This window comes from Paralichthys olivaceus, chromosome 9 (genome assembly GCF_024713975.1).
Source record: "Paralichthys olivaceus isolate ysfri-2021 chromosome 9, ASM2471397v2, whole genome shotgun sequence".
In the NCBI taxonomy this organism is placed as follows: Eukaryota; Metazoa; Chordata; class Actinopteri; order Pleuronectiformes; family Paralichthyidae; genus Paralichthys; species Paralichthys olivaceus.
Genome location: NC_091101.1, coordinates 17799297 through 17822394, shown reverse-complemented (window position 1 = coordinate 17822394; position 23098 = coordinate 17799297). Strand labels below are relative to the sequence as shown.

General features: G+C 39.9%; 3 protein-coding genes across 7 annotated transcripts in view; 2 read left to right on the top strand and 1 right to left on the bottom strand.

Annotated features, from left to right (window-relative positions):
* Positions 1-315: 315 nt before the first annotated feature.
* pdzd11 (PDZ domain containing 11) lies at positions 316-4402 on the bottom strand. 2 transcript variants are annotated; one of them, XM_069532042.1, is made up of 6 exons: positions 4303-4402; positions 3738-3845; positions 3284-3424; positions 3052-3150; positions 2746-2806; positions 316-1499 (listed from the first exon to the last, which is right to left on the bottom strand). In XM_069532042.1, exons 2-6 carry the CDS (start codon positions 3828-3830, stop codon positions 1465-1467), a joined length of 429 nt encoding a protein of 142 aa, XP_069388143.1. In that variant the 5' UTR covers positions 3831-3845; positions 4303-4402; the 3' UTR covers positions 316-1464. The 2 variants fall into 2 exon arrangements, with proteins under 2 accessions (XP_069388143.1, XP_069388142.1); XM_069532041.1 differs by having other exon boundaries at positions 4172-4344.
* A 2236-nt stretch (positions 4403-6638) lies between these two features.
* Positions 6639-18853, top strand: gdpd2 (glycerophosphodiester phosphodiesterase domain containing 2). 3 transcript variants are annotated; one of them, XM_020091535.2, is made up of 16 exons: positions 6639-6774; positions 9185-9427; positions 10280-10383; positions 10554-10647; positions 10864-10923; positions 11058-11153; positions 11240-11330; positions 12284-12432; positions 12854-12936; positions 14634-14793; positions 14890-15096; positions 15398-15546; positions 16636-16783; positions 16882-16964; positions 17057-17085; positions 17516-18853. In XM_020091535.2, the coding sequence occupies exons 2-16, from the start codon at positions 9341-9343 to the stop codon at positions 17587-17589; spliced, it is 1614 nt and encodes a 537-aa protein (XP_019947094.1). In that variant the 5' UTR covers positions 6639-6774; positions 9185-9340; the 3' UTR covers positions 17590-18853. The 3 variants fall into 3 exon arrangements, with proteins under 3 accessions (XP_019947094.1, XP_019947164.1, XP_019947247.1); XM_020091605.2 differs by having other exon boundaries at positions 12287-12432; positions 17516-17727; XM_020091688.2 differs by lacking the exon at positions 17057-17085.
* A 1295-nt stretch (positions 18854-20148) lies between these two features.
* The window catches only part of dlg3 (discs, large homolog 3 (Drosophila)), a 74484-nt gene continuing 71534 nt past the window's right edge, over positions 20149-23098 (top strand). The window contains exons 1-2 of one of the 2 annotated variants that reach the window (XM_069532183.1): positions 20149-20483; positions 21380-21511. In XM_069532183.1, the coding sequence (XP_069388284.1) occupies positions 20444-20483; positions 21380-21511 (172 nt within the window). In that variant the 5' untranslated portion in view covers positions 20149-20443. The remainder of the gene's footprint in view (positions 20484-21379; positions 21512-23098) is intronic. The other variant, XM_069532184.1, reaches the window with a different exon arrangement.

The window sequence follows — 23098 nt, the reverse complement described above, 5'->3', positions numbered from 1 at the left end:
AGTTTGTCTCTGATACTGAGTTTATCTCTTAGTGAGGAAACTTCAACTTACCAAGAATTCTAAACAGAGTTTGGTTTAGTTGTCACAGCAGCAGCTCTTCTGGTTCAGGAAGCCAGCGATCGTGGAAAATATCCACCGTTCAGTTGTGTCTCAGTTCACTGAGTGGATCTTCATCTACATCAGTCAACACATTTATAGACTTTGTATTTTCTCTTCAACAAAACCACTTGACAACTAGTGTGTGGAGCCAAACAGAATTAAATAACTACATGTGGCTGCAGAGGGCGCTGTTACTCAGTAAAAGTTACACAGTGATGCTTTAAAAGTCCCTTTATTAAAATCAGTGTACAAAAGAATAAGACAGTGTTTGCAAATGTTTAAAAGCGACTGTATTCCAGCATTCAGCAGCTACATCCACAGGGTTTCAACTGTTCTCTGTAACTGTGCAGGTTTACACTGTTGATTTTATTGATTTAGTACATATTAAATCAAGAGGTGACAACTATCACTGCCTGGAAGAATCTTCAGTCCAAATGGAAACATACAAGGCTCCAGAGCTCCATCACACACAGAAACAATATTATAGGCTAAGATACAGAGCACAATGACAGCACTTTAACAGCATGTGAGAAGTTAAACCTGTTTGCAAACTCAAGTTAACAATTAGTATATTTAATAAAAACCACGTCATTCAGCCCAGGAGCAGTGTGTATAAAACGTAAAATGTATGAAACTGAAGATATGAATACTTGTAAGTATTAAAGTAATGCTGGGTCCACGATAGCAGTGATTGAAATATATTTACACAACTTAATATTTCCTACACAATTATAAATATTTGTTAAATAAAAAAAATTGATGTACAGTGTTTTCAGTTATATTTAAAAATCTACTTGATCTAATTAAGTCATAATTTGCTCTTACATGTGACTGTGCTGTCTCTGTACCAAAAATATTGCTGAAATCCAAGTAATAAGTACATTTTCACATGTAATTACTCCATTTACTAGGTAGTTATATATTTACTTTATGTTAGAGTAAACCGTGCAAATGTGTACAGTAAAGTGTTACTCTGAACTTGATTTAAGTTTTTTATTTCAAAGACATCTAACTAGAACTTGAGGGGAAGGTTAAGAAAGGCAATTTTGATTCATTAAAATACAGTCTTTAAATGTTACAGTTCTTTAATTCATGATTGAAAATGTCTACAAGGCTTCTGCTTGTTCATTTCCAGTTTACATCCTGTAAATAGGTCCTAATGATGTTGAAATCATTGTGTGTGTATCACAGTAGATCAGAGCGTTTGACTGAGAGCAAGCTGAGTCTGTGTTGTTCTTACATGGAGGACTTTGAATGAGTTTGTTAGTCATACATCTGTCATCGTGAAGCTGCGACAGAATGGAGGCCAGAGTCTGTGGGAGGAGGAGAACGACAGTCCACCGCTTTCTCTCGTTCTGCTGCCACCTAGTGGACAGTCCTCTCCTTCTGCCTTTGGTAGTCTGATAAAAGAACACAATCGAGAAGATTAAAATACTGAACACGTCTTTATGTATTACCAGTATAATAAAACCTCACATCCTGTTTTTTGCTGTTGAAAACACCACAGTTAACCACATTTAATGTTGGTTCTGGATCATGACCAATTCTTCGGGTTTGCTCATTTATATATTCTTATATTTTAATTTGTGAAGCTTTCCTCACATATAACCTTTAAAGCATGTATTATTCTTACTGTGGTATCGGCAGACTATGATAAAAGTCACAGTCCAAGTTAGAAATTCTAAACAGATTTAAATCTGCCATCAAGTCCAAACTCAAAAATAACCATTTTCTTTGGGATGAATATAGTTCTATTTTATCTCAGTAGTAACTCTAGATAACAACTAAACTATCAATGAATTCTGATACTATTACAATTAAAATCAAATTATGTTTGATTAAGAGACATACACATCTAAGTTAAATACCTCAATAACGTACATGTATTTGTCAGTTATTACAAACTACTGATTGGGTGTTTGAATACAAACAGTAGAGAGAATCAAAAATATTAAAATGAATATGTAATTATTTGATAAAAGCCACAAAACTCTTTGATTATCTTAGTAAACGTAGATTGAGTCTGTGCAGTTAAGGCATTTAATAATATGTAAATTCTACCTGTGAAAAATTTCATATTTTTGATCATTATTTGTCCAATCTTCATAATGGGCACACTTTTATTCATAATTGTAAAAACATTATATATGTTAAAAATAATAACTGAAAGTGTGAGAAGACTGTGACCTATGGAAAAAGGAATTCAGGACTTAGACCGTTAAACTGTCTCTCGTGATTCTGACATTTTGGGCGGTTCAGGAATCATTGCTTTATGACGCACAGGAACTGTACTTAGCAGAACCCCTCCCTTAACATTGGAACTCTGTAAAAACTAAAGCACATTAGTGTCAATGATTCTCTGACTCAATTACAAGATGCCACACCCACTACTTTTATGCCTCGTCCCGCAAACAAATCTTGCCTGTACATTAGAAATTGTAGGAAAAGTTCTCCTTATCCAAATTTCATAAGAATGATGAGATGCAGAAGAGTGGATTGTTTTTGTGGAGAGCCACGTTGATTCTGAGCTTAGGATCACCAACAGCACTGGGGTGTGACAGACTCAGAACGCGTATTTATTACTGCTTTACATTTACTTAAAACACTCTCCTTGTGTCGTTGATGGGATTTTATAGTTAGACTTACTGTAAGGAAAGAAGCGAACCCGCATCAGTATTTCTCGTGCAGTCTTCAGAATCTCTACAGCCTAAAGAGGAAGAACACATTCACTTAATGCAATGCAATGCAATAAAAAAGGCTCATTCCAGGATTGTAATTGAGATCAGCTAAATGAAATACAAAATGATACTGCTTGCTCCAGTTTTATGAGGAATGGATTCTTGGTTGACAACACAGCCAGTTTCAGACAGTTTTTGACAACCAGGAAATGTGATTGGAGATATGCTGTATAATGAAGTGATGATTTAAATCATCTGTAAGTTTGTGACTTACTCGTGAGTGCTCTATGTCTTGGAAATCAACCTCATTCACAGACAGAACCTGGTCTCCCTCTTGTAGTCCTGCTCTGTGGGCATCTGAGTCTGGAACCACCTGCCAACCCATCACACGCACGCACAGAAATAAGTCATCAAATTTTGACATTTGCAAATAATTTGTCAAATGTACAACATGAAAATCAGTAAAAGTATATACTGTACAAAACCAGAGGGCGACACATACATACCTTGGATATAAAGATTCCTAACTGTGATGCTTTGCCCCCTCGGATGTTAAAGCCCAGCTGTGCTCCCGGAGGTTTCTTCAGGACAATTGTACGAGGTAAGAATTGCGTGAGCTCGTTGTTGTAGTCAGGGTGATGAACACGCTACACATGGAGGAAAACCTTGAATTACTGGGAGTGATCTGTACACTTGCTTTACCATTAAAAGTCTAAAACACTTTTAAAGAACAAATCATGAGGCTAGTGAAGATGTACACCTCTAGTCATACAATTAAAAAAATGAATCACGAATAAAAATAACATTCTTTTATGCAGAATGATGCATGGATACTTGTTTTATAATCGAGACGTAGCCCTCTGATTTGTTATTGAATCGTGAGGAAGCTAGAGACCCCCACAGAGTGCAAACACCGTCCCCTGGTTTAAGTCAGAGCTGCAGGGTGAGCCTGTGACATACGTCCTGTGGAGGGATCCATGCTGGAGGGTTCTCATAAGAAGGCAGGAACACAACTGGGAGCTGGTAGTCATCATAAGGGATCTTCTGATCCATAGTTTCTGGAAACACCTGAAGAGAAAGAAGTTATGACAACTTGCTCCCGAACATCTAATGCACTGCTTGATATATATAAAAAAACACAGGTAGCAGTTATCTTAATGACTCGTATTGCAAACTAATATATATAAAGTTGGATTTTAGCCTACAGAGACCAGAACACACCGGTACTTCTATCATTACTGACGTTACTGTGAATGTAACGATGAACATTTGGATCAGTCGATGTCAATCAAACACAAAAGTCCAAAGTTGATCATTTCGCTGTAAAAACACACAAACGAGACGCTGCTGGCTAACGCTGGTTAGCTTGCTAGTTAACTTGGAAACGAGCTAACCTTGCTTTGTTTACAGCTCATTTAAATTCGTTTTCGCTATTAGAGGAATCCGAACTCTAATGATGAAGACACTCCTCGTCTTATGAAAGAAAAATATAGAGTGGCCGCCATTAAATAAGAAATAAACTCACCGCAGGCTCGTCTAGCACGGTTAGCAACGAGCACTTCCTCTGTAACACACTGATCAACACCTTGAGCTTTGTTGCCTCCTGCTGTCGCGGAGGGGAAATTACATCTGCCGTCCACAGAACATGGACATATAATAAGATGTATTATATCTGTTAATACTGTTAAACAGCTGTTAATACTGTTAAACAGCTGTTATTACTGTTATATAGCTGTTATTACTGTTATATAGCTGTTATTACTGTTATATAGCTGTTATTCATATTATATAGCGAGAGATAATTTTCTTTTTTCATGAGGAAAAAAATAATTAAAATGTTTTAATTTCTGAATTAACAAGATACATAAAAATCAGCTTTTTTTAGCCAGAGAGTGATTTTTAATATAACCATAGAGAGTATTGAAGCAAACGTGTCCCACCATATGCTTTTTTTCTACACAAGCTTCCATAATTTTTTTTTTTGCTTTTGAATGTGCTGTTACGTGAATGCGATAATTTCCTCTTCTGAAATGTGACGAGAATCAGTTAACTCCTGATGGAAGAAGTTTCTGAAGACCCTGAGGTCGTCAGCAGTTATTAACATTTGGAGAAGTAAATTCAATTTTTATTCTGTTCTCTTCTTACCTGTATGTATTCAGTGCCTTGGCTGCTGCAATGAAAATGTATCTTATCTTAAATGACCTAATGCGCACCAAAACATAGGGAACCAAACATTAGCCCTTGTGATCCTTGTTTATTCTGCTGAGTGTGTGTGTGTGGTGCGCCTGTGTTACGACTGTTTAAATCCTTTTGGTTACTGGCTCAACCTGTCTTAGTGCTTTATAGTGTTGACTTAGACTTGACATATGAGTACTCTCTCTTTAGGCGATCTATTCTTTTCAACCAGTAATAACTTAATTAGCTTTGCAATTAGTAAAATACTTTGAAATGATCTTATTTTCCAGCTGGTAAATGGGAATTGCAATTTTGGATCCTCCAGTAAATATTTGTAATGGTTTGTATATTTTAACTCTACAATTATGGGTTTTTGTTCCTGTGCAGCTCCACACCCGGACAGGTCGTTAGCAGTCCTATGGTTTGTCTTTTTTTAATCATGTGCCCCTATATGTCTGTCCAACCAAAACTTGTTTTTCAAAATCTTTAATAAGCATGTCTGAAAGTTCCTTTTTGTTCGATTCCTCCATCCCTCATAGTTATCCAATAATTGTAAATTATTTTTAATAAAGACATAGTGTTATTTCTCTTGCCTCAACTTGAAGTGCTCATACCAGTTCTCACTTTCCCCAACAGCCGTCTCAGAGCCTGAACCCGTGTTTTATTCAGCTCTGGTAACACATTTCATCACTGATTCAGGCTCAGTACTTGAAAACATCACGTGTCCCCCCCCTCTTCTTTTTATCTCTAATCATTTTCTTTCTGTCACTTTATGCTTTAATTATAATGTTAACTTTAGCAGACACATTTTCATTTGGCTATATTCCATCTAACATGAACACTGTATTAAGCAATAATCCTTCTCCCTGCCCATTTCTTGTAAAGACGAGTGCACACAGCAAGCTTCAACTTGTTACAGAACCACATCAGAGCAAATGAGAAGATGCAGGAATCTCACACCACATTTGAACCCCTGAGGTATTTGGATTAGTTTCTCCAGCTGACTTGTTGATTGTGGACATGTAATAGACTATGAATCTGCTTGATATATTTAAATTGAAACTTTCTCCTGTGACATATCTCATTACTTAATCTTAATGTTGTCGCTCATTTACACGTTTATTTCCAACGTCATCTGACGACTGGAGTCATCTCAAGTTTAAGTGAATTTGTGCAGCCAAGTATATCCATGAATTCCTCTTCAAAGAAATATTTTTTGGTCTGCTCTTAACCTTCATGAAGAATGACGGGAAAAAAACAACTTATCACAGTCTTTACAATCTATGATCACTGTTGAGACTATCAGAGAGCAAAGCTAGATAAACAAGTGGATGCAATGAAGAAAACTTCAGATGAAACTAAAACTAAATCAAAAGAGCACATACCAAGGTATTTACATAGTCAGGAGGAAGTTTTTTGTTTTCTTACAAACCATCCTAATACAAATGAAGACAAATCTCACATATTTATTTTGACACATATTTAATTTAGATTTACCACGTTTAAATCTATTCATGTCCCCTGACATTGTGCAGGTTCAATGCTCTACCTGCAGCAGCACTGGGTTTATAAACCAGACTGCAAATGTCAGTCTACCTGAACTGAACCCGCTGGATCCTCTGCATGTGATTGGGCTACACCCCCTCACCCCCTGGGGCCATTCATGTAGAGGCATTCACAGTCAGTGCACGGAGCCAGAGAGCAGAGGATGCAGCAGCAGCAGCACACACCGACTGACTGACACAGTGTTTGTGCAGGAGGAAAACTGAGGCTTCTACCAACAAACTGTGTGTGTGAGAATCTAACAAGCTGGTCTTTCATGGTGAGTCTTTTCTGTTAATTAGTTTGATAGAAGTTGAGATAATCGCAAACTTAAGACAACACCTGATTCAATGTGATGGGTTTTGTTTCCTATAGTTGTACTTTATTACAGAAGAATCCACAGAAAAGAATTGTGAACATTTATTGCTTAAACATTTTGGCTCAAAGGTGAGATGTTGAATCTAAATGTGTTGCATGGAAATCACTGTCCATTATAATGTATTATCTTTAAAAACTAGATGCTTATGCACAGACGGAGGACAGATTTATTTTGAAGTGCTCTGGTTATGTGGTGTTGGTTGTTTTTAATGTCTTGACCTCAAAAGAGGAAAAAAGAATTGCTAGTTTCCAATTCTACATGTGAAGCAGAAAAAATACTGAAATACTGAAAACTGTTCTGTTTTTTACTCCTTCAGATTGTTTATCTCTGCGTGAACATCAGTCATTTAAAAAGTGATGGGAATGTTTATCCCTCATCGTTTTCAATGAGTGTTACATACCACTAGAGTTTACACTGTGCCAACCATCATTTGTATAAATTAACAAGGTGTCATCATTTAGACTTTCAACTAGTGAAATTACATTTTGATGGATTCATTAAACATATCATTAGATGATGAGTGCTGTCTAGAGCACTGTTGTTTGCATTCAACCATAAATAAATGCATTTATTGTTCTTGTAATGGAAATATTCCTTTTGTCATCTTTCAGCTCAATGACAGAAACCAAGTGTCCCAACGATCTTTTCAAATATCATCATTTCCCGATGCTCAGTGTGTAGAATTTTGTGATATCTAGTGTTGAAGTTGCATGTTGCAGCTGAATACCCCTCACCCCACCCCTACCAAACATGAAAAAGAACCTGTTGTAGCTTCAGTTGTCATAAAAACTCAAAAGGTGTTTAGTTCGTTCAGTCTGGAGTAATGTAAAAAACATGGTGGCCTCCGTAGAGAGGACCCCCTCGATGTAAATACAAAGTGTTTAAATATAAAGGACCTTTTCTGGGGTAAAGAAAACTACAATTCATACAATTTAGATGAAACGAACTAGTGAAAACATCATGAGGATTATTCTGCATTAAATTTCCCTTTCACCATCTATTCAGAACTTTAATCTCAACCTCACCCATTAATCCTCAACTGGCTTATTGCTCCGATCCCTCCTCTGCTAAAAAAAAAAAAAAAAAAAGAAATTCAGGCAAGAAAAAATCAAGTCAAGTCAAATCAAGTCAAACAAGAATCAATGACATTTCCCAGAGAAACCCTGCTATTGCTCAATGTCTGGGTGACAAACATGTAGTTTCCCATTACCTTTCTGTTTCAAGGGACCGAAACCTGGCACAACTCTCAAATTGAGTCAGATGAATTAGATAGCACATAAAAAACAAAGAAAATAAATTCTATGGTAATGGCCATACAGGATAAGAAGTGCAATGACAGAATCAAAACCTGTGTACAGAAGTGAGAGGCATTGAGTGGAGCACAAACCTCCCTCAAGACCCAAAAGTCTCATTAAAATCAATAAATCTGTTTCCTTCCTAAATAAACCTGATTGATTTCATCAAGAGCCATGAATTATTCCCAAATAGATTAAAACGTTGACAGATTTAAACAATTCCTGGTCGGGTTATGGGGCAGGGGGTGAAAACATAACCTAGTTGGAGGAGGTTTTGAATAAGATAATAATCATGAGACAAATTTGAATTGAATGGTAACAGTAAAAAGTAATGTAAAATTAAATTTGATTTTAAATTATCGCTCGTGGGAAAAGACCTTGTGGGGAACTGGAGATTGTTCCAGAGCTCGGGGGAAGCAAATGAGAGAGCTCTGCCTCATTTTGTTCAAAGAAGAGAAAGAAGGACTGAGAGGGGTTGTGGTGAGGATGACCTCAGTGACCTGGGGGCAGACTAAAGAACCAGGATGTCAGGGATATAAAGAAGACCCTAATCATTTCTGTATGCAACCTGTAACCGAGGCAGGTTTGCCTGTAAAATCTGCCCTAACATATTTACTAAAATCCTTCTGTGAACTTTTCCCAGACTGCTGCACATCAAGATAGAAATTTAAATCTAAACCCCTGGAAGCTCTGGTCGTCATCTGCGTCCAGAGATTGTTGCTCTCTCTGTTAATGTATCAACTGTTTGTTACTTACACTCAGTTTATTCCCTCCCTCCCTGTACGTGGATGTGCCTGTCACTGTGGTTGTTTGTACTGCAGGGGCTTGAACAGTGTGACTTCATTCTCAGGCCTCTCTGTGCACTTCTCTCAATACCCCATGCTGTTGGCCATTGTAAGTGCTTCCAGTGGCTATAGCCCCTTTGCACAGAGGCTCTCGTCTGAAAGAAAGTCCTTTACTACCCTCCTCCCTCATTTGCTTTCAGTCACAGTCATCTTTTTCTCCCTATTCCTTAGGTTAAGAGAGGTGAATGAAATCGGGCCAGTGCTCAGTATACAGAGGAGGCGTTCTCTGCGGTGCCCTCCATCCTTCTTCAGACTGCACATATCAGGTGTCCACTTTGCACAAAGGAGGATCTGCAGTTTCTACACTGTGAATGAGGAGGAGAAGTGATGCCTCAAGAAAATAGCTGTTGCAGAGTTTGCAGTAGGGGCTTGTATAGCTGCCACTGGAGGAAACCAAGTGAAAACAAGAGAAAAGTGAGTATTTCTAGCCATAGTTCCTGGTAAAGTTTATGAATATTCAAACAAGAATGACACTCAGTAGAGCAACAGTTCCGTTCCATTATTACCTGGTTCAAATATCTTGCAATGTTAGAGAAAGTGGGGGAGAAAATCCTCTGTAAACCTTTTGTTCTGGTCCATGCCAACTCCTCTTTCTTGGCCCATATCCCGTCTTTTTTATCTTTGAAATCAGTTGAATAGTTTTTGCGCAATCCTTCTAACAGACAGACAAACCGAACAAAGATTACACAAACATTCGTGAGAAAATAACTTGATTAGAGAGTTCAGACGCACATCAATGTCAATTTCAGTTTTCAGGTTCCCTGTACTGCCACTGAGCTCCGAACCTTCACAGATCCCTGTAATCCGGGATCAACATTCCTCTGGACTGAATTCAGAAATATATAATATCGCCAATGAGCTGTTCTGCTATATCAACGCCGTTCTTCAAATGCATTTAAAATGAAAGTGGGTTACTTTGTTTGGAGAAGGCTATTCACAAAGGACAACAAAAAACACAATAAACAAGTGTTGAAGCACTCATTATGCATTTGTGTGCCAGGAAAATGAAGAAACTCACAGGCCCTAACAGGCTTGTTGTGGAACAGGATTATAACAGGGCTGAGGACAGGTGGGCTGGAAACTTGCTGGTGATGGTGACAGAGCATGAAGGACCTGTTTGTTTTTGGCCGTCAGGGTTCAGAATTGTTCCATTGTCTTCTCTAATAAAATTCCCACAAACACACATGCACACACATGTACACTGCAACATTTTGCTCAATAATAAATGAATTATTGTGGACTATTACTCCACCTGTTTTATTTTAGCACGCATGCTGCTGGTTCTCGGTCGTCACATTGGCCTCCCTGCTCTCTCTGTGCTGGATGTACATATGTCTGGTTACTTTTAATGACAGAGAGGATGTTAACTGGTGAGTGACCGCAAACATGCACACACACACACACACACACAATACCCACAATGAATCCTACACAAAAGCCCAGAATCCTCTCTTTTCTTTCCCTTTCCCTTTCTTTTCTTTTCTTTATTGGTGACCTCTATTCTGCTAACATTGTGTGGCCCTCTGTTGTTCATTATCAGGAAGGCCTTCACAACACTGAAATGTTGGGTGAACTGGTTCATGGTGCTGATCATCGTTTCTGCAGTGATAACCAGCTACTGCGTTCTGCTGCTGGTGAGACTGTAGTGAGGATTCTGTGGTGAAGAGTTTTTAGTAATGTGACAAACTGTCTCAGAAATGGATGTTAACAAGCTTGATAATATTATTAAACATAAAGTTGTTAAACATTGTTTAGCTTAACCTCGTACAATGATGACATAATATTTCAGCCAAATTACAAACAGCCATTGTTGCAGTTTCGTGTTCTATAATTGACAATATTGGTTTCAGCTCTTTGCATTGTTTCAAGTTGCCTTGGGAGAACAACCCGTCCTACACTGGCTGCACAAGGTATTTAAACATTTATCTTTACACCTCTTTTCCTAAGTACATATCCTTTACTATTATTGATCAAACTGCAGCATTAGCATTATTATTATTAAAAAAAAGTAAATCTATCATGTTTTTGCTTATTCTCTGCACAGATCTTCTTATTCTCTGGTGTGGTATTCCTTGCTTTTGGGGTTGCAGGACTAAATCATTGGAAAGACGAATGGCCAACTATTCCTCTTTCGCTCCAGGTACAGTCAGGATCTCCTGAGTACTGTGTGTATTAATAATAATGAGTGTATTTGTAATTGTCCGTTTCAACTGTGTGTTTTGACAGGCAACAGGTCCATTCTTGCAGTTAGGTGCCGTTGGAGCGTTGACACTGCTGAGTCCGTTTGTCTTCCGGGGATTCCACCAAGCTGAAACCGGTTAGTGTCATCAGCAGTTTTCCATCTGTCAGCAGTATCGCTGCTTTGTGAAACCTTGAATTGGTCAATTGTTGAAATGAGGTTCACTGACTGCGGCAAACAACTGTTACATGATTTATATGATCTGTCTTGATCCCAGGCTTGAAAGCACAATAACACTAAGGATGAGTGAATAAAGATATGATAAATAGAAAATAAGGCATTCATCCATTCATCCATCCATTATCTACACACATTGATGTGGGGGCTGGAGCCAATCCAACCTAGGCATATGCCTTGTATTACGCAAAATGTATTGCAATGAAATGTTGATTACTATCATAGCCATACTGCCAAGATGACCTTTAATAACCTGCCTCAGAGCAGATTCGCATAGGTATTAGCCTCTGAAAGGTCCGCCAGGCCTGGAGACGTCAGAGCTCCAGATCTCGTGCTCGCTGTACTCGTCTACCCATCTCTTTACACACTAGGATCACTCGGCTGCATAAAAGAGCATGCCTGCAAATGTTTCATTGTCTTTCCCTTTGCAGAATGCTCACCTGCGCATACTGTCTGACCTTCTTTGCATAGAATAAAGTACACAGACTATTATTTTTCAGAATATACTATACTAGATTTCAGAAGCCTCACCGGGTCAGATTTCCATCACACACCCTTAATAATCTTGATCACACTTAAGTTTTTCGTGAAAGTCAGCTGATTAATCACAGAGTAGTTGAAAGACAGAACCTTAATTGGTAATTTGCATGTTGAATAAAATAATGTACAAAACTATGCAAATGTTTATATGTGACTGACTACAAAGGTGCACAAAGTAAAAAGGAGTGTGTGAAAGGTGGGATATTTAAGAGACTGCCACTGTGTAAATGCTGTTTCCTCAGGGGATTACTATACAGGACTCACAGCAGAATACACAGCAGTGGATCGTCTTATTATTTGTCTTTTCTTCTCAGCAGGGTCTAAAGCCGTCATCGCATCGGCCTTTGTCGTGGTGTCAGTTGCCATCTTCCTGTGTCCCCTGTTCATCCAGTCTCCCTGTCTGATAGAGCTGAGCAAACTGCCTGAAAAACCTAGGCTCATTGGCCACAGAGGCGCCCCGATGGTGAGCATCCTGTTTCTCTTGACAACACCCTGAAGATACATACAGTGCATCTCTGCTAATGTTGAAAGAGCTGTCAAGGCTGACTCACTTGTGATTGTGCACTTTATTTTGTCAAAGTGTTGTAGTTCGACACTTTGTCTTGCATCATTTACAGTATATCGCATCTGTTCACTGATATAATGTGTTCAATGAATTTGACATGACAGAAAACACTGGACTTCTGGCTCAGGTGTGAACAAATGTCCTGTCGTGTGAGGACCCCATGTGCTGCTCTGTCCTTGTTAGTGTGCTTTGCTCCTGGGTCACCATTAAGCCCAATTTAACACTGCATATGGGGTTGTGCGTGTTCACACAGCTTCAGGCTAGTTTGAGAGTTTAAGCACATGAGCATTTCTCACCCATCTGTTCTGGCTGTGCTCAGCTGGCGCCAGAGAACACCATGATGTCATTCAACAGCAGCATTGCGTGCGGCGTGGCGGCCTTTGAGACCGATGTGCAGCTCAGGTACAGTAAAAATGGGCTCATATTTGAAAGGCTTTTCAGTGCTTTTAGTTTTTTTTAAAGGAGACATATTATGCTTTTGTGTGTTTTATAAATGTAAAAGTTGTGCAAAGTTAAAAAGCTCAAAGTCCGCAGCAAAGGGAGCTCCTCCCCCACAGAAAACACTGATCCTGATGCTACATCCACCTTAATACGTTTTAATTCAAAACACATCAACTGTGCTACAGCACCTGGCATCCATACTACTCCAGAGTGTAAGAGCCACTTAAAATTTGACATCGCTGCTGGCCCCGTTTTATTTTGAAACTCTAAGGCAGTGGTTGCTCGTCAATCACAATCTACCAGGTGATCTCGACAGTTTCACCGTCGATCCCAGAAACTCTCTGGACTCACAGTCTCTGGTTGCGCCGCAGATCAGCTGTGTTGGTTGTCTGTTGTTCACATGCATTGTGTCTGCAACTAGCGGCGGAGCTGCTGGTTTATCTCCTGCATTTCCTTCAATAAAAGTCGGGTTATGCATTAAACTGAATGCCAGGACTCTACGGTATGAAGACGCGTATCTTCCAGTCTGTCCATAACAATCAAAGCCCTGTTAGAACAAATGAATGGATTCAGAAGTAAAATGCTTTTACTTTGAAATGGGTTCAGGAGGTGTTGTAAATACGTTTATGACATAGACAGATAAACTTTGTGTTTCACAGCAGAACAAATTGAGAAAATGATCTTTCAGCAAAGTAGCATAACCGCCTTTCTTTGTGTATATTTATGCCTGTACCTTGAGCCTTTAACAGAATTGGCCAAGATAATGAATATGACCCTCCTAAGTGGGTTTTTTGCAAGATATCGGGGTGGTAGATCTCAGCTTACGTTTGGAATTAAAAAGTGATCTTGTGCTTTAGAAGGTTGGTGACCACTGCTGGAAGGCAATGTTTAATCTGGGCGGGGATGTTTGAAGACACTCACAACCGCTTGCTGATTGGGTCTTTTTTGGTCACAACATAGCCTTCGCTGATTCGTCAGGCATCTGTCGCATTAAACCCTTCCGAAAGGGAACAACCAGGATAAGCCTCAGCTAGTGAAGAACGCAACGTGGATAATGAGTTACAAGCGCTGCCGACCCCTGATACGGAGTCAATGCTTAGGTGGACTGACATTGTTTTAGTTTAGTAATATGGATGTAGCCTGAAGAAGCTCCTGATCCGACATTTGCATAATGCACAACTAGCAGCTAGTCTGGCACGTGTCCCCTAACAAAGCCAGGTGAGCGAGAGCACATCCTGGAAACAGTTGACCAATCACAACAGAGCAGACTGGACTTGGAGGAGGGCCTTAAAGAGACAGGAGCTAAAACCAAGTGCTTCAGACAGAGACTGAAAAGAGGAGCTGCAGCAATGGACAGTAAGAAGAAGGTGATGTGTTTCCCAAACATTAGATCAGTATTAAAGGGCTGAACATGAGCATAATATGTCTCCTTTAAGAAGATGTGATTCTACACAGTGCTCATGGTGGCAGACTATACTGGCTACCACCTGGAATTTTCTTTTGAGACAATGACTCATCGATATCAGACATAGAGAGAGAAAAGCATGCTTCTCTAATTTATGATTAGCTCCGGAGTTTGCTGGCTGAAATGAAAAAAAACACAGATGTCAATAGGGTCATAAAGTATTTAATACAACGTCCCTGTTTCTCTAATCTAGTAAAGACAGAATTCCCTTCTTGATGCACGACCACCACTCTGAGTTTCTGTTGAGAACGACGAACGTCAATGAGAAGTTTCCTGAAAAAAACTTCAGCTCCAGCGACAACTTCACCTTGGAGGAGCTGAAGACTCTGAACGCAGGTGAATGGTTCCTAAAGGTGAGGGCTCTGCTTTGATACATGCTCGTCCGCACACTTGCACATTATCATCACTCAGCATGCTGTAGTTACAGAGCATATCTCTGGACTCTCCAGACAGATCCTTTCCATTCGGTGTCCCAGCTCTCAGAAGAGGAGAGGAAAACTGCAGGGAATCAGACAATACCCTCCTTAAGTGAGCTGCTCACACTCGCCCAGCAGCACAACATCTCAGTGATGTTTGACCTTTACAGTTCCAACCAGAAAAATGACACCAAAGACACAGTCAGCACCATCCTGAAGTCTGGCATCGACCCACGCCTGGTATGTGTAGTGTTTTGTGATTGTTGTATTTTCCTTTATAGGCCTCTGTGCCGGTGACAGCCACGTTTTCGGCTTCTCTGTCCATCACATTCTTGTGAACGCAATATCTCCAGAACAAATTTGTTACGAATGATCACTTTGACTCATGAATGAACTGAATACATCAAGATGAACTAATTGGATTTCTGGGTCAAAGGTCACGGCGACCTTATATGAGTCTGCAAATAAATGTTTGTAGATTGAAACTGCACTGGTTTGTAGAGCAATACAACCACAGAGCGGTAATTCTAGTTTTTTATAGATTCTCTGGCTTCCGTCTGCTGAGAGAGAGTTTGTGAACTCGACTGCTCCAGGTTTCATCCAGGTCTATAGCTCAATAACTCAAATGGAGGAAAAAGGAGGAAACCACCTGAATGTGAAATACAACAATTTGAGTACAGAAAAAATCAGGTAAAAAAATCATAATTAAACAATGTACACCAATGTAATAATGTGCTGGTACCAGGGGACATGTACACACCAGCGTGTTAATTAAAAGTGTGTGTGTGTGTGTGTGTGTGTGTGTGTGTGTGTGTGTGTGTGTGTGTGTGTGTGTGTGTGTGTGTGTGTGTGTGTGTGTGTGTGTCTGTGTGTGTGTGTGTGTGTGTGTGTGTGGAGCATGCTGACACACTGTGCTTGCAGAGGAGGCAATAAATAAAACATAGGAAAGAATGAAAAGTATTTTTGCAACATGATTTCACAAAGGTTTTTTATCATCATATGCAGATACTTAGATAGATAGATAGACATACTTTATTCATCCCCGAGGGGAAATTCTTGTGTTCCAGCAGTACAGACATGTGCAATAAGTACAATTCTTTTTTTTCAATTTTTTTTACATAAGAGCAACATGTAGGACGGTGACCGAGTTGTTCAGACAGAGCTAAATTTAGGCAAAGTTAAAAGTTAAAACAGAGGAGACTGGTTGAATGTTTCAGTAATCAAGAAGCATAAGAACATAAGAACATAAAAACATAAAACAGTGCAAAGACTAGAAGGTGTACAGTGATAAAGTGATAAAACAGTGCAAGTAGTAAGTGATACAGTGATGTGCAAAAGAACCTAGCTACTATATACAGTCTGCAAGAATAACATCTGATACTGAATACGAGTCATTATAAATAGCAGCAAATAGATTACATTTACAATGCAGATGGAATAGGAGACTAATGTGGTTGAGTTAAACAGTTGTTACAATTGTTACAGGGAGTTATTATAAAACCTGATGGCAGATGGCAGGAATGACTTCCTGAATCTGTCCTTGTGACAGCGGAGTTGTCTGAGTCTATGTGAGAATGTGCTCCTCTGAGCCTGGAGGAGGTGGTGGAGAGGGTGGTCAGGGTTGTCCATGATGGATAGCAGTTTGTTCAGCATACTTGTGTACACACATGATTATTATGATCTATAGCCAATTTTTATTTAATATTTCTCTTTTCATTCACCTACAGTATAATCTATATAAAGATCTGTTTTCTTGTTCAAACTGTCTGTATCTGGCAGAGAACTGCGGATGAAGAACATTAACGTGAACCTATGGGTGGTGAATGAGCGATGGCTGTTTTCTCTGTTGTGGTGTGCAGGGGCCAGCTCCGTCGCCACCAACTCCTGCCACCTCCTAAAAGAAATGAACCAACCTGATTGGTTAATGGTGAGCGATACGTTCATTACACTGTAAGGAATAAGGAATAAAAACCAATCAAGCATTTCCTTTAGCGCTAAGAAGTGTGTCTTGTTTCTGTGTTTCAGGCACCTCACATATACAGAATCATATGGATCGTAGTGGATCTTTTATCCTTTCTGATGATGACGGGGCTCTTCATCTATCAGAGGTAAGACGAGCAGATGTTTGCTGTGACACATTTGTGTAAAATGTTCAATGAAATCGAACAGATTGACTCATCACCTCCACCGTTTCTGCCAGGAAAACACACAGGTTGTGTCACAGGAGAGGTACAGTAGTTTAGATTTTAATATGTTAAGATTAGAGATGCAACTAATGATGGTTTTCATGATGATCACAATCTGCAGATTATTTTCTAAATCTGAAATAATGTTAATCAATATTTCCAAAAGTCCAGAATATTTTCAGTTTAAAAGAAAAGAAAAAAATTCTAATTTGGAACAAAGGAATGTTTTTCCTTGTTTTCTTGAGAAATGACTGAAGTGAGTCAATGATTATGAAAATAGCTGCAGACTAATTTTCTGATGATTCACTAACATATTAACAGAGATAATTTATAACTGATCCACGAATCATTAAAAGAATCATCTACTAACAAAATACTTAATTACACTTCATTAATCTAACTGCTCATTAAGTGGTAGTAGCTTTTTTCCTGAGGTATGTCCCTTCATGTGGTTTCTATGTGACTCTAAACAGGAACAGAGACGCAAGGAAACAGTACTTCTGCCTTGAACGATAAAGAACTTTCTACCCTCTTACTCAACGTGTAGACGGACGAAGGGACTGACCCCAGCACCTGGAACTGCTGCAACGATTTTACCCTGAATCAGGGACAAAGCAAGTTAATGTGAATAATTATCATCAGACACTGATTTTCTGAAGCCATGAAAGTTGTTTTTACAGACTTTGTAAGATGTGATTTAAATGTCAGCACTACACCACTAGATGACAATGTGGGGGGTTTGTTTTCTGTCTGGCTGCTTTACTGGGTTTATGGTTCGTAGGGTTTCTGCTATTATTCTGTTGCAACTGAAAACAATGTTCCTCTCTCGATCAGCACTGATTTTTATTTTTCTTGACACTTCATGTTCACGTGTTTTTCTATTGTTATTTTGTGATTTGTTTCAATACTTTTTTATGGCCTCAGCACTGCAGGAAATCAAATCAAATGTATTTATATAGCACGGTTTCACAACAAACAGTTGTCTCAGGGTGCTGCACAAAAGTCCAAGATCTTAAGAAACACAAAATCCAATTTGTTCCACACCGAGCAAGCATGAGCAACAGCGGGGAGGAAAAACTCCCAGGTGGAAGAAACCTCCGGCAGAACTGAGCTCAGTGTGGACGGCCTCTGGGCCGGTTGGGGTGATGGAGAAAGAACAAGTAATTATGGGAACAAAAGGAAATAAAGGGGGGGGTTGAGTCACAGTGTCAGGTCAAGGGCTTGAATCCAGCCCGGGAATCTCCACATGGACGTTCGCATGGTCTTCCAAGCGTGCGGTGGTCCCCCCGGGCACTCCTGCCTCCCTCATGGGCCAACATGTGCAGTAGTAGGACCCATGGCTCCAAAGGTGGAAGGTCCTCAGGTGAGAGTGCTGGTGGTTGCGTGAGAAATGTGCCATAACTACAGTTCAGTCATACAACTCAGGTTCAGATGTTTACTGAAGCAGTGAAATAGTTTGTGTTTGGAGTCTAGGCTCCAACTTAATCACTCCCTATTACACAGATATCATGGGAGTGACTAGCAAATACTTGTAACTCCCTGTCAGAGCCTGCAGGTGGATGCTGGGGTGGTGGAGGGGCTGAAGCAGTTGGAAGCAATACTGCAGCAGCAGTGAGAGCAGAGGGGGTGATGGGAAATTTGTATCCGCTTAAATAGGTCGCCCTAATAAGGTGGTTGCGTAAAAAGGGTGATTGTGGAGAATGAGGTATGTCACATGATGTGTGTCACATGATTGGAGCAGCGCAGCTCGAGTTGGCTGCCTGAACAAGCTCCGGTCTTGTGTATTAAACTTTGGCTGTATGAACTACTGATTTGTTTGTTTGTTTGACATATGATTATGAATTAACGCCAGACATCTGATGACGATTTTAAACATTAACTGCTTATTTAGAGATTGATACATAATTTAACTCAATTAGTATCACATTTACATGAAAGTGCATTTACATGCACATTCTTTTATCTGGATTCTATGGTTGCAAGTTACTTTTGCAGAGGAATTTTAAAATCCTTTAATGGGCATACAAATACACATACTGTTATACACAATAAATCAACAGAGTGTCTCCCATGCGTTTTATTAAAGTGCTTCAGTTTTTTGTTATGTGATGTTTGTAATGATGTTATGCCAACATGGAAATACAATATTTTTTTATCAATTGTTCGGGACAGATATTTTCATTACTAATCAATTGATCTGATGAGTATTGTGGCAAAACAAAATCTGCCATTATTCCTAGAAATCCATGTTAATGTATTCTCATCATTTGTTTACAATATAGTCAAAAATATAAAGATCTAAAACCTGGTAAATAGGAAATATTCACATTTGAGATGCTGGAAAAAAGTTTTAGCAGCTCTTCTTCTTAAAACAACAATTTATTAATCACTCATCAAAGTTGTGGCCAGTTAATATTCTGTAAATTGAGTGATCAAGAAACATCACAACAAGAGACAGCGATACATCAGTCTTTCTTCTTTGTCAAAACCTGGAGCCAACATTACCCACAATGCAACTCAACAGGTGAGTTAGTGACTCAGGTGTGTTGTTGCGGAAGCGGGTAGCCTCGAGCACAGATGGTAAAATTACTTCTTCTTTCCAACTCCACGCCCTCAAACATGTTTTATAATCTACAGACACGTGGATTCGGCCTCATGTGAAACTGAGTCACTTGAGGCACTTCATCAGAACCCACCCCCCGCGCACACACACACACACACACACACACACACACACACACACACACACACACACACCGAGCTGCACCCCTTTTTTTAATCTGCGGTTTCCTAGCACCACCTTTACGCACCAGTAGATGGCGCACGATACAAAGAAAACGTGAAGAATGAAGCTGATGCGTGAACATTTTTTAACATGGAGGATTCTCACATTTCAGAACAGACTGGTCACTTCACATGAAATCACATAACTGCAGGTGGGGTATATGTATTAGTGTTGGTGGCCTGAGAGGATCTGCGTCAAAGAGGTCGATTCCCATGAAGGCGAGGCATGTGTGTGTGTGAGGAGGAGGAGGAGGAGGAAGAGGAGGAAGAGGAGGAGAAGGAGGAGGAAGAGGAGGAGGAGGAGGAACATGTCACGCTCCAGGACCGTTTTGCCCCAAAACTTCTGGAAAGTTGTCATGAAGTAAACAATCTGCTCCTGTCACAACTTCACGCCCTGGAGTGTGTGACAGACAGACAGACAGACACACACACACACACACACACACACACACACACACACACGCAGACAGACAGACAGACAGACAGGCGGGGAGTGTCCAGCGACTGGATTTTAAATCATCTCACTTGTGTGTGAAGAAGCTGGAGCCACCGCTCCTGAGGATTATTGCTGCTTTTATTTTGATTCTAAAGAAGGAGAAACAAGCTCTGTAGTTCCCATGACTTTTCGAGTTGGCCACAGCATGGTGCATAAATATGGTGAGTACCGTTACTTGTGACTACCCCGGAAAGTTTGAGAGTGAACTTCTGTCAGAGTTAAAGTTTTTAGGTTCATTACTCAACAATCCACGAGACTGACCCACCAACCTCAGGTATACAACCCCCTGAGAAACACTTTTTATTTGTGGAACTTCAGGACTGTTCTGGGGTTTTCATGGAAATGTTGAGGATCAGACAGAAACAGTGTGAAGCAGCAGATTTACCTCAGTGATGTGCATCATCTCTGTGCTGTGCTCTTCACCACCCACCAGGTTCAACCAGCAGCTGTGTTGAAGAGGAAAGTACCTTTAATGTGCTGTGCAGCAGAATACAACAGACAACAGAGCTTTATGTAGATGCAACACAACTAAATAAATATATGTTTAGGTTTTAAATATTTAGATTTTTATATGCTCTTGGAACCAACTTAATTATCATTCATCATGTTTTATGAATGATTCATTTCGTAATACATGTTTACTTTTTATTTGTATTGCTAGTCGAGTAAAATAAGTATTTTTCTTGTATCACTACTGTACATTATCTGCACCATAGCCATAAACTACTTGCACTGCTCAATCTACAGTATTTTGTACCATTCACCACTACCATACACTGCAGTTCATATCCTATATACCCTGTGCCTTTTTGACTGCATACTTATGCTGTGCACTTATATGTTGAGTACTTATATTTCTACTTATATGTTTACAACGGCGAAAGAGAGAATCTTCATTTCAATATCTATCGTCTATGTCCTTTACATATGGCCGAAATGACAGTGAAGTTGACATTGACATATTATAATATTGTGTCCCTGTATATCTTGAAATATATTAAAATATTTATGTATTTGATACTGTTGAGCTGAGACCTGTATGTATTTTGTGAGGCAGACACAGAGCGGGCAGTGGGGCTGCTCAGGAAGTACCAGGCCAACCTCACCAGTCCAGAGGAGCACACGTTGAGGACCAGTGTGGGTAAAGTGTCGGCCATCTTGGGAAGCCAGCTGTTCCAGGCCCTTCTCGGTAAGAAAAATACTGTGAAGCTGCTCATTCTGGAGGAAGTTCATCTTTCAAAACAGGGTGAACTTTCAAAATAACTTTTCCTGTTTGCTCTTCTTCCTTTATGAGTAAAGTGTTTTTGTTGTTTGCTGTAGTTTTGCTCAGAGTAGCTCACGTTGCACTCTACTCTGTAATGAAGTGGTCTGGCTGCAGGCAGACAAGAGACGCAGACAGGGTCAGGTTGTATTGATTTGTGTGAGAAGTTAACTGAGTCTAAATGTTTCCCTATTAGATGTTATGAAAGAGGCCTTTCAGTTTGCCTCACAAAGGTTTGCTGTATACCCCCCCCCCCTGCAACATACTCAGATTGTAATGAAATCTCAATAAAGCCTCACACACAAAACACAGTCCATCTATAAATGGAGTTTTCATAGGTTCAGACTTGTCACAGTCTGAAAATGCAATTCCTCCCTCGTTAGCTTTAACTTTATGGCCTCATGTCAACATGATACAAATCACTGCTCTTAGAAACTGAAGCAGTTAATTCACCTCTAACAGAAACAGTCATCTACTGAGGCTACATCCACACTACTACGTTTGAGTTTGAAAAATGCATTTTAAAATGAAAACAATCTTTTTTTCACAGCGTCTCAGTATCAATTTGAATCCCCGTCCATACTGACCCACCTGAAAACACATATCACAATGCGTTCAAAATGCTGAAATAAACTGACAACGACGCTTGTAACCTATCCATGTCGCGTTCTTCCGATTCTTCAAGAAGTGGGTCATGTGATAGGAGCCTGACAAATCAGCAAATGCCACGTCATGACCGAAAAGACCCAATCAACAAGCAGTTGTGAGTGTCTGCGTCATTGTTTCCAAATATCTCTTTTTCTGCTCGTCCAGACTAAAACGCTGCAGCGGACTCTTCAAACTAAAATAGGGCCAACAGCATTTCCAAAGGTCAGTGTGGACGCCAGGCGCGTCTGTAGCAGAGTTGAAAACATAGAAGTGTGGATGTAGCCTGAAGCTGCAGCTGACGACATTGATTCTAGTAATCCTGAAGTGTGCGTATAGTTACACTGATCTGGAGTCAGTGTTCTTCATTGGCACCAGCTCCACCTCAATGATGAGTTTGGTGTTTTGGTGAAGGGTTCAGTGAAGCCAGTGGGAAACTTGACCTCATCTCCTTCTAAAGCAGATAAAGCACATTACTTCACTTTGATCAGTGGTTGAGTGGTCCTTCTAATTACCACAGCCATGTTATAATGATGCCTGCCCGTGGGTCTGCTGATGCTACTGCTGACCTACTGCCGCTTCACTGCGGGGGATCTGAGGGGGAAGGGCCGCTCAGGCAGCTGTTCAAAAAATATTGTATGGCTTTTTTTTTTCTTTTTTTTTTACACTGAGGGAATTTTTCTTTTGTGTGAAACAGCACAAGACATAGGGACTCATCGGATCTATTTTTAATTATTATTTTTAAGCTTCTTCACTTTTAGCTGAGGAATGATTTGCTTTCAGACATGACCTGTGGATAAAGTCTGGAGAATTGGGTCTAGGCTTTCTCTGCAGTTTGCGGAGATGTCTGTCCCGTTCAGGCTGAAGGCG